This window comes from Salvia splendens, chromosome 4 (genome assembly GCF_004379255.2).
Source record: "Salvia splendens isolate huo1 chromosome 4, SspV2, whole genome shotgun sequence".
In the NCBI taxonomy this organism is placed as follows: domain Eukaryota; kingdom Viridiplantae; phylum Streptophyta; class Magnoliopsida; order Lamiales; family Lamiaceae; genus Salvia; species Salvia splendens.
The window spans coordinates 11,766,429-11,784,026 of record NC_056035.1 but is presented as its reverse complement, the minus strand read 5'-3'; the positions used below and the strand labels follow the sequence as shown (position 1 = coordinate 11,784,026).

Here is a 17,598-nt window from a genome sequence, read left to right as displayed (position 1 = left end):
AAAATTACATAATACAAAGGTACATAAATAATCAAATTCACTCATCACTGACACAGCCCATGGAGAAACAAACAACCATGAGATGTTGAAGACAATCAAATCCGCACGAACTCAAATTTCAACATGAAATTGCAGTTGAGAAACTGTATTAGTATTTCGTAGGAGGAGGGGGTGAATTGTAGTAGTAAGGCGGCGGTGGAGATGGTGATGGAGGCGGAGGAGATACATAGTAGTATGGTGGAGGTGGAGATTTGTAAGTGTATTCAGGATGTTCTATGTGTTTTGGAGGTGGTGGTGACTTGTATTGATACAATGGTGGTGGAGGCGAGCTGTAGGAGTACTTCTTTGGAGGAGATGGAGATTTGTAGGTATATTCAGGATGCTCTATGTGTTTGGGAGGTGATGGTGACTTATATTGATATGATGGTGGTGGAGGTGAACTGTAGGTGTACTTCTTTGGCGGAGGTGGAGATTTGTTTGTGTATTCAGTATGTTCTACGTGTTTTGGAGGTGGTGGTGACTTGTACTGGTACGACGGTGGTGGTGACGAGCTGTAGGAGTACTTCTTTGGTGGAGGTGGAGATTTGTAGGTATATTCATGATGCTTTATGTGTTTGGGAGGTGGTGGTGACTTATATAGATATGATGGTGGTGGAGGTGAACTGTAGGTGTACTTCTTTGGCGGAGGTGGAGATTTGTATGTGTATATAGGATGTTCTACGTGTTTTGGAGGTGGTGGTGACTTGTACTGGTACGACGGTGGTGGTGGCGAGCTGTAGGAGTTCTTCTTTGGTGGAGGTGGAGATTTGTAGGTGTATTCAGGATGCTCCGCGTGTTTTGGAGGTGGTGGTGACTTGTACTGGTACGATGGTGGTGGAGGCGAGCTGTAGGTGTACTTCTTTGGCGGAGGTGGAGCTTTGTAGGTATATTCGGGATGCTCCACGTGTTTTGGAGGTGGTGGTGGAGGCGAGTTGTATGAGTACTTCTTTGGTGGAGGTGGGGATTTGTAGGTGTATTGTGGATGCTCCACGTGTTTTGGAGGTGGTGGTGACTTGTACTGGTACGATGGTGGTGGAGGCGAGCTGTAGGAGTACTTCTATGGAGGTGGAGATTTATAGGTATATTCGGGATGCTCCACGTGTTTTGGAGGTGGTGGTGACTTGTATTGATATGATGGTGGTGGAGGCGAGTTGTATGAGTACTTTTTTGGCGGAGGAGAGGATTTGTAGGTGTATACGGGATGCTCTACGTGTTTTGGAGGTGGTGGTGATTTGTAGTGGTACGGTGGTACGGTGGTGGAGGCGAGCTATAGAAGTACTTCTTTGGTGGAGGTGGGGATTTGTAGGTGTATTCAGGATGCTCTACGTGCTTTGGAGGTGGTGATGACTTGTAGTGGTACGGTAGTGGTGGAGGCGAGTTGTAGGCATGGGCGGATCCAGGATTTAAAAATCGTGGGGTCGGACGAGATAATTAATATAATAATATTATATATTATAAAAATACATTACAAATAAAATTATCTTTGTTTTATCACGATAGTTGACTTTTACGAGTTCATATTTTTAACTTTTACGAATATTCATATTTTGAAGCTGGCCGAAATTTTATCATTGGATATAATTGCAAACATATCTTCCAGTCGTTGATTGTGTTCAACATTAGCACCAGAACAACAGATAAAACTCATGAGAACAGATACAAACTCAAGATATTTTTAAAATAAATTTATCCATTAATTTAATATGGATGGTAATTAAAATCAATAATAAAAAACATAAGTATATAATTATTATATTCATAAAAATTAGGTTAAATAAACAAAATAAAAGTAAAAAAATAATAAAACATGATTAAAAGAATATCAATAACGCACCAATTTTTTTTGTGCAAAGCCTATGCCCCTCAAAAATCTTAATCTTAGTCTCCTATTATAACTTTCTATTTAATCAAAATAATAATTGGGTAGAAATATAGAATTTTTATTTATAAAGAAAGTTGTAACTCTTGTAATAAAGATAAAATTATTTAAAAAGGACAGTATTGACTGATTTTTTTAACTAATAAACTTAAATAAATTAGGAATTTATGTAAATTTGTGAGAAAATTAAGGAGAAAAAAGTTAATACTACATGGCTTAGAAAATTATTGGCAAGCGAATTAAATGAAAAAGCAGTATTAACGGCGAGCGACCAGAGGCAATCAATTAGATTTTTTACTTATAGATTTTCTAACCCAAGAATCAATAGGAGTATTAACCACTCCTCAGCCCAAAAATCAATATTAACCTCTCTGCTCATCTTCTTCGTTGAGAATACATCAGCTTCTTCTGCAACCCCTCCTCTTATCTATCTCTACTCTATTCTTATTAGTATTGTTCCTTTCTCCTCTTAGTTTTTGGAAAAGGCGGAAGGCTTCGGGTAGAGTTGAAGCTGGCCGTGGGGTCGGAGACGGAACTGCACCAGGTCAAAGGTCGAAGATGATGTTTTCCGGCAGTGTTCGGTGGACCGCCGGTGGGGTCGGCCGACCCCGCGCGACCCCACCTGGATCCGCCGATGGTTGTAGGTGTACTTCTTTGGTGGAGGTGGGGATTTGTAAGTGTATTCAGGATGCTCTACGTGTTTTGGAGGTGGTGGTGATTTGTATTGGTACGATGGTGGTGGAGGCGATTTGTAGGTGTACTTTTTTGGCGGAGGTGGAGATTTGTAGATATATTCGGGATGGTCTATGTGTTTTGGAGGTGGTGGTGACTTGTAGTAATAAGATGGCGGCGGCGGCGGCGGCGGCGGCGAACTATAGTGATACTTGTTCACCGATGGAAGTAGTAAGTTAGGCAAGTATTTTGGAAGCTCAAACCTGCTTAGCTGGTGGTGGTGGTGAAGAATAAACGCAAGGCTTATAAGCTGATGCATGAGAGACAATGATAGAAAGTAATATTGTGCAAGCGAAAAATGGCATTTGCCTTGCTTTTTTGTTTTTCTCCATATTTAGTGGTGGCTTCTTTTGTGTTTGATGATTGAATAAATATTGCATATATATATATAGTGATTGATCTTTAAAATAAACCTAATTATTGAGTTGCATGCATCATAATTAGTGGGCGACTACTTTTATATTTTTTTCGTTAATTAATCCATGAATCGGCCATATATAATTAGATTCCTATTATGACACTGCTTGCACTACACATACGTTCAAAGAAACAAACAATTTTAGAATTAAAAAAATGTGTATTAAAAAGAATTTTGCAGAGAATGTGATATTTATTTGCCCCCTTGCATTATTAAATTATTAAATTGAGTTTACAAATCAAAGGGAAATCTGTGGCGGCAATAAGACGTTTCTGAGGCCAAGTTACCCACTAAATTGCACGTAAATTAATTTGTTAATTATTTGGATATCTATTTTTTAAATAAGAATTTGGACGTTTGCTTTCTTATAACTTTCTAAAAGACCAGAGACATTTTTTAAAATTGAAGGTTTAGGGGTGTCAAATCGTGTGCTGGGGCAGTTAACGACCCGATCCAATAAGGATAAACACTAACACGACCTGTTAAGAAAATTCTGAACTCGAACCCGACCTGCTACCCTCAAACACGAACTCGACACGAACCCATTAACGACACGAACCACCTTCGGCCAACATGACACGATAAGTAAATTAAAGTATTAACAAATTCAGAGTTAAGAAATCAAAATTCATATTTCACTCACGCTGCGTACCGTAACTCAATTTTAAAATAATAAAAATTAATAATATTATAAAATTATTTCTTAACGGGTAACCCGAACTTGACACGAAATTTTCGTGTTCTTAACGGGTCGACCCAATAAAGACACGGACCTAATAAGCTTTGACTCAAAACTATTAATTTTGTGCGAATTCTTGTCAAGTTATTGTATCGTGCCAAAAAATATCAGCCCTAGCAAGGTCTGTCTTAGCAAGATTTTTTAAAAGAAGTTCTAGAAATAAATTACTCCTAATATTTTGAATGTATGAATCGTATAAACCAAACTAGTTAATGAAAATGAAAATTAAGATGAAACACGATTATTATTATTATTATAGTCATGCAGTATATATAACGAGAGTCTGAATTAAATGATATTTTGAGAGTAAAAATACATTGATTTTATTGCAAACCACGACGAACAATATCAAAATAGTATAGTTCAATTACTTATCACATAAAAAACATATAATGTTCAACAAATAAAATTCATTAACTCAAATAAAAATTTATTCAATAACTAAATATGGACTTAACAATAGTATATAAATGCTACTGAATCAATAAAAACAAATTACAACAATTTATTTAATCTAATTAATCATTTTATTCTCTAATTTGTATCAATTTCAAATTAATGTAAAACATACATTTACTATTAGTGACACATGTTTTTTTTTGGGATGTATCACTTTAATAAACACATTTACTAAGACAGAAGCATCAATATCTCTAATTTATTATATTTTATTTTGTTCTTTCTAATTTAACTCACAAAATAAAGCCATGTATATTTCATACACTTAGAGTAGGATGAAGGGAATATTTAAAATAAATAATACTTCATCCGTCCCATAAAAATATACACTTCTGGAATGATACGAGTTTTAAAGCACAATTGGTAAATTATGAGAGAGAGAGATAGAAAGAAAAATTATTGTAGAATTGTTGTAGAGAATGAGACTCAACTTATTTGAGAGAGAAAAAGTTACCAAAGATAGAAATAAACTATTTTGAGACGGGCCAAAATGAAAAGAGCGTCTGTATTTATGAGACGGATAGGGTCCCGCATTCCAATAACTCATTATACTCACATTTAATTTAAAATCAATATATACAATAGAGACTTATATTATATTCCACTTATTATTTTCCACCTACTTTTCTAACATTCGCCAAGAAATGAGATGGACGGATGGAGTAATTATGAACTCAATTAATTAAACAATTAATTAATGTAATTGTGTAGATTTAGTTTTAAATTAATTACTATATAGTTTTATTTATAGTAGGAGTAGGAAAATTGATTGTGAAATTAACAGGTTTCAGCCCAAAACGTCGGCCCTGCTTATAATAGCAAATGAGTTAGTAAAAATTAAAGGTATTGGTCCAGCCACACAAGACACTCCTGCACAACTTCTGGAGGGATGAGCAGCAGCCTAGCAGCATCGGCCTAAGAAAGAAAATTAATCCACATCAAATTACAAAACAATTATGAATCTAGTCTATAGTACTTATATCTTTCTCGTTCTTGACATTGCCACATAGCTCGCTCTTGCTTACTTTTGTTCACTTTTCATTTCATGCATGTCTCCAATCTTCATCGGGCTCATGGATCATCGGCTTCTCGCTTGCTGCTTCTTGATTTTAATTTTGTTAAATTTGATTTTTGGCTCTTTCATGCCAAGAAATGTTTGGGTTTGATGTTCTGTCCACTCAGCAGCTCTAACATAAAGTTCATTAGTTCAAAGTTTTAGAGTTTCTAGATTTTGCAATTTGGCAGTAGATTATACAACTATAAAATACTAGTATGAATTTGTATCCAGATCATAATTAGTCTAATAGTGAGGGATCTGACAAAACCATTGAAAAATAAGCTGTGCCTTTGAAATACTGTCTCTCCTTTATTAGGAGTAGTTTATTTCACCAAAATAAAGCATACCAAAACTCTTTCGGTGATCCCACATTGGCCTAATTTTCCACCCCATTTCCCCAACAATTCTTTGCAATGTGGATTCTTCACATTTCTCCAATCATCAAATTAATTCCTATACAATTTACAACTCATTCTTTGCATTTATGTAGTAAGTAATACATATGAATCGAACCTTCTTCAAGAACCTAATATACGTGATATCAGTTCATATAACCCCCCAAATCATGCAAGGCAAATCCTACAACTTTTTATGTGTTGATGTATTCAACTATTTTAACTAGCCGAAACCCTACGCTTATAAAACCAGCCCAAGCCGAACAGGTATTTCATTTCCCAATATAAGTATAGCATATGCGAGACTCCAAAAGTAGTGATTCGTTTGAAATTGTGTTCAATTAAAAGTAATGGAATATGTTATCAAGTAAAGACACGGTTTTGAACTTTTTTATTTTGCCTAATTTTCTACCCCATTTTTCCAACAAATCTTCACTATAGATTCTTGCCAACTCCAACAAATCTTGACAATCACATCATTTGTGATTCCACAACTAATAGCTTAGCTTATTCTACTTAACTCTTTAGACATATGTGACCCAATGGGAATCCGATTCATTACTGATAAATGATAAGTTTTATATATGTTGAGAAAGGAAAAACCATATTAATTTAACACGAGACGTGATACCTCAATGTGTTACTATAATGCAATTTGGAAACAACTCAACAAGGCAAGCCGAATATAATTGACAAATTTGCACTGCAACAAAAATTTTCTTCATCACAACCAAGTCTTTCAACATTAGTTGAAATCTAAAAAGGAAGTGCTACTTAATTACCCCTAATCTTATCACATAAATTAAATTTAGTGGTGCGTTCACACCAAAAATCAAGCTAGCACTCTTCCATATAAATTGAGATAGTATGAGCACCAAAAAATCAAGATTAGTGAAGCCATCAATCATCATGGAACACAAGAAGAAATCTGCAGGGCTGTGCGAGAGAATCCACAACGCTGTCAGCCCTTTCCGGCCAAGAACCCCGCGTATTTCAGATCAGCCCCGAGCTCCAATCTCCGTCATCGCTGATAAAAGCTCCGTCAAAAACACGTCACCTCAATCCAAAACCATCCCGGTCGAATTCAGACATTCCGCTGCACATTTCTCACCTCAAAATAGCAACAATGGAGAGGGAGAAATAGCCATTATTCGGGGGCAAATGTTCGCCAAATCTGTTTCGGGGAAAGAAAAACATACTCCGCCACCACACCATGTTCATTTTGGCAAGAGCAAGGATGAAGATCACCATCATCATGAAGGTAAGTTTACTGATTACATCACCAAGTTCAAGAACAGGATGGTGAAAACTGCCTCACATATCGGTGGAGACGGCGGAGGCGGAGGAGGTGGTGCTAATCCAAAATCAACAAGGAGAGATAGCTTTAATGATAAAGTGTCCAACTACATTGATCAAGCCAAAGTCAAGATCAGAACTACTACCAACGTTGGGATTGATCATCATAATAATAATAATAAAAATTAAAAAAAACTACTAACAACTATCGTATTATATTTGCAACTTGTGGATTTGCTAAGTTTTAATTAATTTGTGATCATCTTTGTGTATGCGTGTGAGAGTATTCACAATATCTGTTCGTGCATAGACTTCAATTTTATATGTGTAATTAGTATTTTTGATCATTCATTGTATGTTGCTGCACCATTAATGAATATATTCATTCCTATTGTCAAATCTGGTGCGGACTATAGTGACATGCTTTACGAAAGAATATTATAGTCTCTAAGGCCATCCGCAATAGCACCTAGCACACCGCCTAGCCGAGCGCCGGCGCTAGGCGGTGCGCTAGGCGCTCCATTGCAACCGCCTAGCCAATTTCAGAATAAAAAACCGCCTAGCGCTAGGCGATTTCGGGGCGCTGGGCGATCCGCTCGGCGCTATTGCAGCGTCCGGATCGCCTAGCCGATTTTTTAAATTTTTATTTTTGAAACACTATATATACGCGATTTGCACGTCATTTTCATTCGCACCACTTGTTTTAACAAGTACTCTCTCTATCTTAATTTCTGTACAAGATCAACACCGAGAAATGAGTAACGCCAGTGGTAGTAGTGGTGGTAGTGGTGGGGATGCTGAGGAGTACGATCGTATAATGAACGAAGCGCTAGAGGCTTATACGAACCATGAGATTGATCGATGGATGCAGAGGGCCTTGCAGCCCGCGGTACCTCGACCTCGCCCAGTGGTCCACCGTCGAGAAGTGATTGATCGTGATCACGTAGCTGCACATCAGCGCCTATACGAAGACTACTTCGCACAGGAGCCGCGGTTCAACGCCAACCATTTCAGGCGCCGTTTTAGGATGAGCAGGGCCCTGTTTATGCGTATTGTTAACGCTTTGGAGCATCGATATCTGTATTTCCGCTTCAGGCACGATGCGGCTGGCAAACCCGGCCACACACCTATTCAAAAGTGCACTGCGGCAATCCGGCAGTTGGCCTACGGAGGAGCGGCAGACATGTGGGACGAGTACCTCCACATCGGTGAGATGACTGCCCTTGAATGTATGAAGTATTTTTGTCTGGGTGTGATTGAAATATTCATCGATCAGTACCTTCGAAGCCCTACCCCCGAAGACTGCCAGGATCTTTTGCGGATGCACGGGGAACAGCATGGGTTCCCGGAGATGTTAGGCAGCATAGATTGTATGCATTGGGAGTGGAAGAACTGTCCCGCTTCCTGGAAGGGGTTCTACACGACCGGCTACAAGGGAAAGAATCCCACGATGATCCTCGAGGCCGTAGCTGATTACCGGCTGTGGATTTGGCATGCGTATTTTGGGATAGCCGGTTCGAACAACGACCTCAACGTCCTCAACTCGTCGCCACTTTTCAACGAGCAGTGCCAGGGTGTCGGTCCGACCATCAGTTTTGTCTCCAACGGCAACCGGCATGATATGGGCTACTACTTGGCGGATGAGATACACCCTAGGTGGCCCGTCTTTGTGAAGACGATCCGATGCACATCAGATGAGAGGAAGGCCTACTTTGCGGCACGGCAGGAGTCGGTGCGCAAGGACGTGGAGCGCGCATTTGGTGTGCTCCAGTCTCGATGGGCGGCAGTTAGGGGTCCAACGCGTTTGTGGCATGTCGACTGCATTGCTGATATAATGTACGCATGTATTATCATGCACAACATGATTGTCGAAGATGAAGGTGTACAACTGACTAGTTGGACCAACGACGATAATGAAGCCGGTCCAAGCCACGGTGTGGCCGCCCCCAACGTACGGAGTGGGGTACCTCACGATGAAGCCGGCCGCCTCCAAGCACATGCCGACATGCGCCAAACGGAGGCTCATATTCGACTCCAAAAGGATTTAATTGAATAATTATGGGCGCGGAGGACTGCACGGCGTTAGTTTTTTTTTAATTATGTAATTTTTTTAAATTAATGTACTTTTTAAATTTTAATAATATTATTGAATTTTATCATATCTGTGTCGTAAATTTAATTCCGTATTTTGTGTGATTGTTAATTATTTATTTTATATAATTTTGAGTGATGTGGCTAGGCTATGACTGGCTATTTGCTTGTTTTGATGATGTGACAAGAGGATTTTTAGGGTTGATGATGTGGCAGAAGGAGTTTGTAGCTAGGCTATGACTGGGCTATTGTTGGGCTATTCCTATCGTGGATGGTCTAATTAATTTTTGAATATCAATTTGGATAGTGTTGGTACCAATGAAAATGTTGAAATATATTTCTTCTCTTTTTTATTTAAGTGAGGAATGTTTATTTTCCCAATGAATAGATACTGAAACAATAAATATACCATTAAAGATATTGTGTCAATTTTGAGGTAATATTATTGGATCGTCGAATGATTGGCAATTAGACAGGCACATAGCATATTACGTCGAATTGCTCTCAAGAATAACCAACTAAATTCAGAAAATGAAACCAATTACGTATTAAAAAAACTCAAGTTCTCGTTTATTAAAATTTCCACAAGCTACCATTAAAAGTTTGAAACTAACAATAAAGCCTATATAAGCAACAAAAAATCTATTACTAATTTGGAAACGAAAAGACTAACTCAATCCTTAAAGATTAGAATTAATTATATCGAAATTCAACTTCTAATTCTAATTAAAAATGACTACAAATAAATTAAATTCCATATATGGATGGAATTTGACACAAACAAAATAATTAAAATTACATTCAAAATTCGAAAACAATAAAAAAGATAAACTCCCTTTATCACAATATGCCTCACAAGTCACACCTACATCACTCATGTTTTCAGAAAAATGGGTATGTTTGATCAAGTAATTGGGAAAAGTTCTATACCAATCCAAATATACTTGCAACTTGGTAGCTATTTAAATACCTCATTGACCCGTTTTTGCAGTGGAACATAGGCATTGTACTGAATAAATAAACATTAGTATCAAACTCTAAATCTTACTAGAGCTTTTCAGATAATCTCAATTATTTTAGAAATCGTACGAGTATGGACAGAGTTTAGAAGATTAATTTGATCTGGATAATCATAGCCCTCAAATTAATTTATAAATAGAGATAATATCTTCATTGCATTCTAATCACACCCAAAAATTATTCATTTTACAAGGTATATGTCTTAAGAAATTAAATTGCTACATACAAAAGAACTACTTACCGTATATGTATTCTATTAAAAAAGTTATCATACAAATTTTTGGACATATGACAAATAAAAGATACTAATACATTATACTATATCATAATACCTAACTATATAAATACAATAAACATAAAACAATAAATGAGTATTTTGAACATGATATTCAGTTTTAGTTGAGCAGTTGAAACTGGGATTTTCAGTTTGGCGCTATCCCAACTTTTTATTTGATAGTACTAATAGCATAAGATTAAATTATAACGGTTTGTTGAAAAGATTCCAATTCCTAATAATTTGGAAACAATTATCAAAATAGTAAAAACAAAATACGGATTCTTTAATTAGAAATGGAGTAGAAATGCTCAATTATGAATAATGAATAAAATATTTAGAATCATAATATTTTTAATTGTTTTTCATATAATAAGTTGCAATTATCTAACTAAATTTTCTCTAACATATAGTAATAGAACCATATAACTCTTCGATTATGTACTCAATCATTTAATGTAGCAATTCAACATATTTACAATAGCTATAGATTATTTTTCTACCAAAATACTATTATGGTTTGATAACATTGTAGTTTCAATATATTGTTAGTGATATCTTAAAATATCTTTTTTTATTTAAGTTTGAATTCTAAGTCAGTTGTTGGCATTGAAAAAAAAAAGCTTAACGATAATTTTTTTTAGTTAAAATTAAAAAATCATGGCGTCGCAACCTAAATAAAAATGTTTTGAACATTTGGAATCTAGAATTTTTCTTTTGCTAAACAAGATAATACATGTGGATACTCAGGGAATTCTCTTGCATTGGATCCACAATACACGTGGATACTGACCAATCACGGAAAACAAACACGCAATAAGTAAGATCTCTAATTATTGTGTTTAGATGCCCAATTTGTAATATTAATTACGAATCTAGATCTATTTCTTGTCTAAAAGAATGAAGTGATGTAAATTTCTTTTTTACTTTAATAACATAAAAAAGACATTGTTCTGATTGTCACATGGAGTAAGTTTTGATTTACTCGGTCATTTTCAATTTCTTTTAGGGAAAAACTAGACTAATCAAAAGTATTTGGATTAAAAATTTTTAGAGAAAATATATAAAATTTTTAAAGTTTATATATGTATAGATAAATAACTCTTACATAAAAAAATGAAAAATAAAACAATTCCTTCGGATTATAAGTCTAACTCTTGTTATAGTAGTCGTTTGAAAAATAAAACAATAATTTTGAGATTACAAATGTGACGCTTGGCTGATTCTATGCACTCGGTGAATGGGCCATGCAACAATATTTATCTGAATATTTCATTTCTCCAAGCCCGATGAATTAATATGAAAAATATCAATATACTCTGTAACAAAGATCTTTCCATCTTGGTGTTTGGTTTCAATGAGGCAAACCAAGTACGTATGAGTTTTATAATAAGGGCGTGTTCACCTTTTTACTTAGGATATCCCAGAAATGAAATCTGGGGCCCACAGAAATGAAATTGTGCGCACTTGTTCGGTTTCTTTGTTTTTTTTATTCCTATCTTCATCCTACAGTGACCATTATGCGGAATAAAATTTAATTTCTTTTGCTAGAATATCAGAAAAGCCCTCACCATTTGACTAGCCCTAGATTTTATGAAACTTAAAAATTGTCCTTCATGTCTTGAGGGCATTTTAGGTATAAAATTGTGATAGAATAGTAAAAAGTACCATAAATATTACTCCCTCCGTCCCGGACTACTAGCACATTTCCTTTTCGGCACGGAGATTAAGGAATGAGTGTATAGCAAAGTCAACAATTGCGGCTGTAGGTGATAATTTTTACTAAAAATGGAAAGAGTGCAAATAACTTGGGACGCCCAGAAATGAAATAAGTGCAAGTAGTCCGGGACGGAGGGAGTATTACACTTTAATTCATGGACTATCTATGATATTTTAAAAGTTAAGATACTATTTATATGCAAAACGCATAGTTCAAGAACCATTTGCGTATTTCAGTAAAAAAAAATATTGGTGTTCATTAAGCCAGACACTTACAACGTACGTGCAGTGCATGGACATTTAATTGTTTATTTTATTGGATTGGGCGTTTATGCCAAAAAGAAATATTAGTAGTAACATTATAGTAATATACGGATACTAGTTTTATTTGAGTACTCCATATAGTAGTAGTAGTAGGTTTGTAATAAAACAAAAGGGTTAATTAAATACTACTCCTAGCGAAAGTAAATAGAAAATGAATATCCCATATTTAGACACATTAATGAATTTCCACCTAAACCCCGAGATCCTAACCCTCGCTCTCGCCACCACCTTTTTCTCGTGTTTCTCCGCTCACCACACTAACCAATTTCTTCACCTCTATTTTCAACAATATAACTCCCAACATTTTCACACATCAATACCAAAATTCATCGCCACTTTGATGCAATAACACTCTCACACAATCACCATTCCCCAATTCCCACGTCAACATTCCTCTCAAATGGCGCCGGCGGCCGGCGTATTGCTACAAGGCGACCGGGCTCCGGCGAAGCCCATGGTGGTCCCGCAGCTCCTCTCCGCGGCAGTGCCGGAGGTCTTCGCCAAGGACGCCATCATCGCCTGGTTCCGCGGCGAGTTCGCGGCAGCCAACGCCATCATCGACGCCCTCTGCAGCCACCTGCAGGAGCTCGAGACCATCGCCGGAGTCGCCGATTACGGATCTGTCTACTCCGCGATTCATCACAGGCGCCTCAATTGGGTTCCGATCCTTCAGATGCAGAAGTACTACCCCATTGTTGATGTCGTCGCCGAGCTCGAGAAAGTCGCCGAGAAGAAGCGGGAGCCTACGTCCGTTTTAAAGGAGTGCGTCGACGGTACTGATAATGCCGCCGGCGAAACGTTGGCTGAAGACGGCGGCGCGACGGTGGTCGATTCGCCGGAAAGTGATTACACTGATTCAGGTAATTACTATCGATTTTGTGATTGATTTCCTCCAAATTTCATCATTATATCTATACTACTATTTGATTAAGTGATGGATTTTCGAGCATTGTAACGATTTCACTGATTTGAGTGAGCTATAAATTCTGGATCAGGCATTCATTTCCTAAAGCTGTAATCTTGATAATGTTTGTGCTTGCATGAAAAGGAAGATCTGTAGAATGAAACATGAGTAAAGCAATGTTGATTTGTTATTCACCGTTGCAATCTCTTTTCATATTATGGACTGCAGGATCCCAAGAGCTGCAGATATTATGTTCTAACCACGACGAATGTGAGGCGCGCCAAGCCCAGATCAAGATGACGAAAGGGTTTGTGGCGAAAGAGCCAGTCAAGGGGCAAATGGCAAGTCTCTTTCTCATGTGTATATGTGTCTGTTTCACGCGCACAGCACATGCAACGAGCATCTTCTGATCATCGTACCTATTTAATGGGTTGACAGGTAAACGTTGTTAGAGGCCTCAAGTTGTACCAAGACATATTCACTGGTGCTGAGCTCTCAAAGTTGGGTGACTTTGTCAACGAACTCCGTTTGGCTGGTCGGGATGGTGAACTCTCCGGTAGATCTTGTTATTCTTTTGGCGTTAAACTAGATTTTTTTTTCTTTTGCGGCCAGAAGTTATGAATTGAGATTTTAAAGGGCATCTTCTATAGGTTTGCTTGAGCAGATTTGGTTATTCATATTTACTTTATTGACAAACATTGTGCATCTGATCTAAATTTGCACGTTGTAGAGATTTCTTATCAAATGTTTCGTACTGATTTCAGGAGACACCTACATTTTATACAATCAGCATGTAAAAGGGAACAAGAGAGAGTTGATCCAGCTTGGGGTTCCCATTTTTGGGCAGATTAAAGAAGATGCAACTGATAAATTTCAAAAGAGTATGCCAAGTTTGCATTCAAATGCATAAACTACTTTTTTATGTCAGTCTTTTATTTACAAAGAAGCATTCTACGACGTGAAACAGGCTACATTCAGCCGATTCCAGCTCTTATTCAGGATGTGATCGATCACTTGATTCAGTGGCATCTGATTCCAGAGAACAGGAAACCCAATAGCTGCATCATAAACTTCTTTGACGAGGTACATATCCCTCAGCTTCGTCTTTTATCTTTCCACCACGCATTTTTGATAATTCAAATAGCGAATGCACTAAGAATGCCAATATTTTAGTGAGAGCCTCATTACATATCTGTACTAATAGGAAGATTATGAACTAGAATAGCTTGTTGATTTGTGCAGGGAGAGTATTCTCACCCTTTTCTGAAACCACCTCACTTGGACCAGCCCCTCTCCATCTTGCTGCTCTCAGAATCAACAATGGCATTCGGCCGAACACTCTTCAGTGATAGTGAAGGAAACTACAAAGGACCCCTCACCCTCTCTCTCAAGGAAGGGTGTGTAGTTCCTGCACTTTTATTTGTGAACATTGAATCTCATTTCATCTCTTGTCTGTTCTTTCAATTGAGCCTTGAGCTTTGATTTTGTAAAATCTAAGTCTGTGTGGTTTTACTTATGCTAAAACTAAGCCGTTGCTTCTGGCATGGTGCACATTTATTATAAGAAAAATCTACAAGTTCAGTTTTGGTCATTTTCACTTTTCAGGTCTCTTTTAGTGATGAGAAGAAATAGTTCAGACACAGCTAGGCATGCTATGTGCTCCTCTCAAAATAGAAGGGTGAGCATTTCTTTCTTCAGGGTGAGGAGTCTCAGACGGGTCGAGGCAGAGAGTAGTTTCGAATCCATGAACATATGGCAACAAGGGCTCACAGCTCCATACACCATGCAAGATAGCTACGAGACTTTTGATGGAATCCCCAAATGTGGCTTTCTGCAGTCTCCTGTTGTGATGCTCGCCCCAGTGAGCCCAATGGCTATCAGCCCTGGAGGTACCCCACGTGGTGGCACCGGGGTTTTCCTTCCATGGAGTGTCGGGTTGCCCAAACCTGCAAAGCACCTCCCACCGCGCGCACAGAGACAGCGGTTTCTTCCTCTTCCTTCCACTCTAGATACACAGAGTTGAGGATTGGTGCTGTGAGTTTTGTATGCTCTAGAGATTTTTTAAGTTGAATTTTGCTATTGCTTATATACTTTAAAGAAGCAATTTTTCCAGCTGGGAATGAGTTGGTGCTTCGCTAGGTTTTACTCCGCTTCTATTCAAATTGGTTTAGAATTAGAAATTTTTAATTTCCCACTGTTGAAGTTGAAGTTGAAGTTGAGGTTTAGAATAGGCAAGAGAGAGTTCAGTGTTGTATCAACTTGTTTATCTTCAGGTTGAATCTTATTTTGGGATTTCGAAAGTTATCCTTTTTTGTCAGCAATCTAAATTCAAATTCAAGACAGAAACATAAATTTTATAACATCTTAAAATAGAGGTTTACAATTCTTCATCAACGAATACTTTATTGAGCCACATAAAGAAAGGCAATTACAGCATACTTTCACTTTCACATGAAGAGTAACAGCAAAGAATTAAAACACATTTCATCAGTTTGGAAAAAATCACATATCCAAATATTTACTTGGTAGGTAGCTTCAACGGAATCATTCTTTGTTATCCCATTCATTTTCCGATCCAACAGCTTTAGCCCGACGAAGGAAGCCATTGTATCACCTCGTTGCAGCCATCAAGATTTCACTGGCACATCATCATCCTCAATATCCCAACTCAAATCCTCAGCATCATCTGCAGCACTGAGCTGCTTCCTCAGTTCTTCTCTGTTCGGCCTCTCACCAATCGAATCTTTCTTGTCATTGTCACTTCCAATGTCCTCAATTTCATCCCACTCGATATCTTCTTCCTCCGTCTTCACCTCATGCTTCACCAATTGTGCAGCTTCGCCTTTGACACCCACATTCTCATCAGATTTCTCTTTGACACTTTCCTCAGATTTCTCTTTGACACTTGTCTCTTTATCAGACGTGGTTTCTCTCTCATACAAATCATCCGCAGTGGCCTTGCCTCCTTCCTGCAATTCACCGGTCAAACTCCCTCCTTTCTCACCAGGAATCGAGTTCCCATCATCACTGACGCCCTTCCCCTTCCCACCATCCTTCTCCTCATCATCATCAACATCCCATGACAGCTCATCGTCCTCTTCATCCACCGATATCGCCCTCTTCACAAGATTAGCTCGGAACTTCTCCTGCTGCTCGAGCTTATCCACTCTGTAGAAATACCTACACCAAAACGTATCATGATCAACTACATTTGGCACAATCTTTCTAAAATTAGCATCCAGAGCCCCATTCTCCCCAATCAAACCCTCGATCTCGCCACTCTTTTCATCAAGGTTAAAGCTCGATCTCCACTTATCGTAGTCCTCCAAATCATCAGGCTCCTGAGAGAACGTATTCAAATCGGTCTGGATCGCACTCAGCTGCGCCTCGAACCTACTGTAGCGCCCCAAATTCAAGCTCCGATTGATCTCCGGCGTCTCGGTCTCCCCATCCGAAAGCTGCGGCTCCTGCAAGATGATCTCAGCCGTCGACTTCAGGACGCCGTGGGCCGCCAAAGTTCCGGCTTCGATTGACGCCGGGAGCTCCTTCACAGCTCTGGTCGCGGCTTCGCGGATGATATCAGATTCCTTTCTGAGACCCGACCCAAATTCCTTCAGATCTTTGCTGTATGTCTCGATCATCGATTCGGATGTGGTGGCTAGGGTTTTGATCAAGCTCCCGAAGCTCCATCCGTCATTTGGAGTAGGATCTTCGGCCGGCGGGGTGAGGGCGGAGTCCAGGTTGGACTGGCGTGGGCTCTGAGGCTCCTCGTCGTCTAAGATGACAGATTTGAAAAAGTTCATGGCTTGAATTTGTGATTAGGGTTCCGGTGAGATTTGGGAATTTGAGTGATGATGGTTACCTGTTAGGCTGTTACTGTCGGTGATGCTTACATTTGAACGAACACTACATATTTGGGCCGCTGTTAACTTCATTTGGGCTTTATATGTCATCTCTTTATTTTTCGTTTTAATTTGTCTACCTTTTCGTTTTAAGTTTTCATATCAACTTTGAGAATAAATCATTCTCATTAATATAGTAATTATTTTAATTTTTTTATCACTCAACAATTCCACATAAAATTATGTGTCATTAAGAAAGTACTAATTTTAAATAAAACGAATAAAGCTTTGATTAATTTTTAATTTTTATATTTTACAAAAATTACTTGAAACATTTGTTTTTGCCTTTATAACTATAATTGTTGTTTTGTGAGCTAAGTAGAGAAAGAATAAAATAAGAGAAAAAAAAA

At 38.0% G+C, this 17,598-nt stretch overlaps 2 protein-coding genes and 1 pseudogene across 2 annotated transcripts; 1 reads left to right on the top strand and 2 right to left on the bottom strand.

Annotated features, from left to right (window-relative positions):
• Window positions 1-148: 148 nt before the first annotated feature.
• On the bottom strand, window positions 149-2,909 carry LOC121800659 (annotated as a pseudogene).
• A 9,749-nt stretch (window positions 2,910-12,658) lies between these two features.
• LOC121799899 (RNA demethylase ALKBH10B-like) lies at window positions 12,659-15,629 on the top strand. The gene is made up of 7 exons (XM_042199418.1): window positions 12,659-13,302; window positions 13,575-13,687; window positions 13,785-13,902; window positions 14,111-14,227; window positions 14,314-14,429; window positions 14,589-14,743; window positions 14,952-15,629. Exons 1-7 carry the CDS (start codon window positions 12,843-12,845, stop codon window positions 15,367-15,369), a joined length of 1,497 nt encoding a protein of 498 aa, XP_042055352.1. The 5' UTR covers window positions 12,659-12,842; the 3' UTR covers window positions 15,370-15,629.
• Window positions 15,630-15,679: 50 nt separating this feature from the next.
• On the bottom strand, window positions 15,680-17,248 carry LOC121801307 (BSD domain-containing protein 1-like). The gene has a single exon (XM_042200775.1). The coding sequence runs from the start codon at window positions 17,147-17,149 to the stop codon at window positions 15,974-15,976; it is 1,176 nt and encodes a 391-aa protein (XP_042056709.1). The 5' UTR covers window positions 17,150-17,248; the 3' UTR covers window positions 15,680-15,973.
• Between the last annotated feature and the right edge of the window lie 350 nt (window positions 17,249-17,598).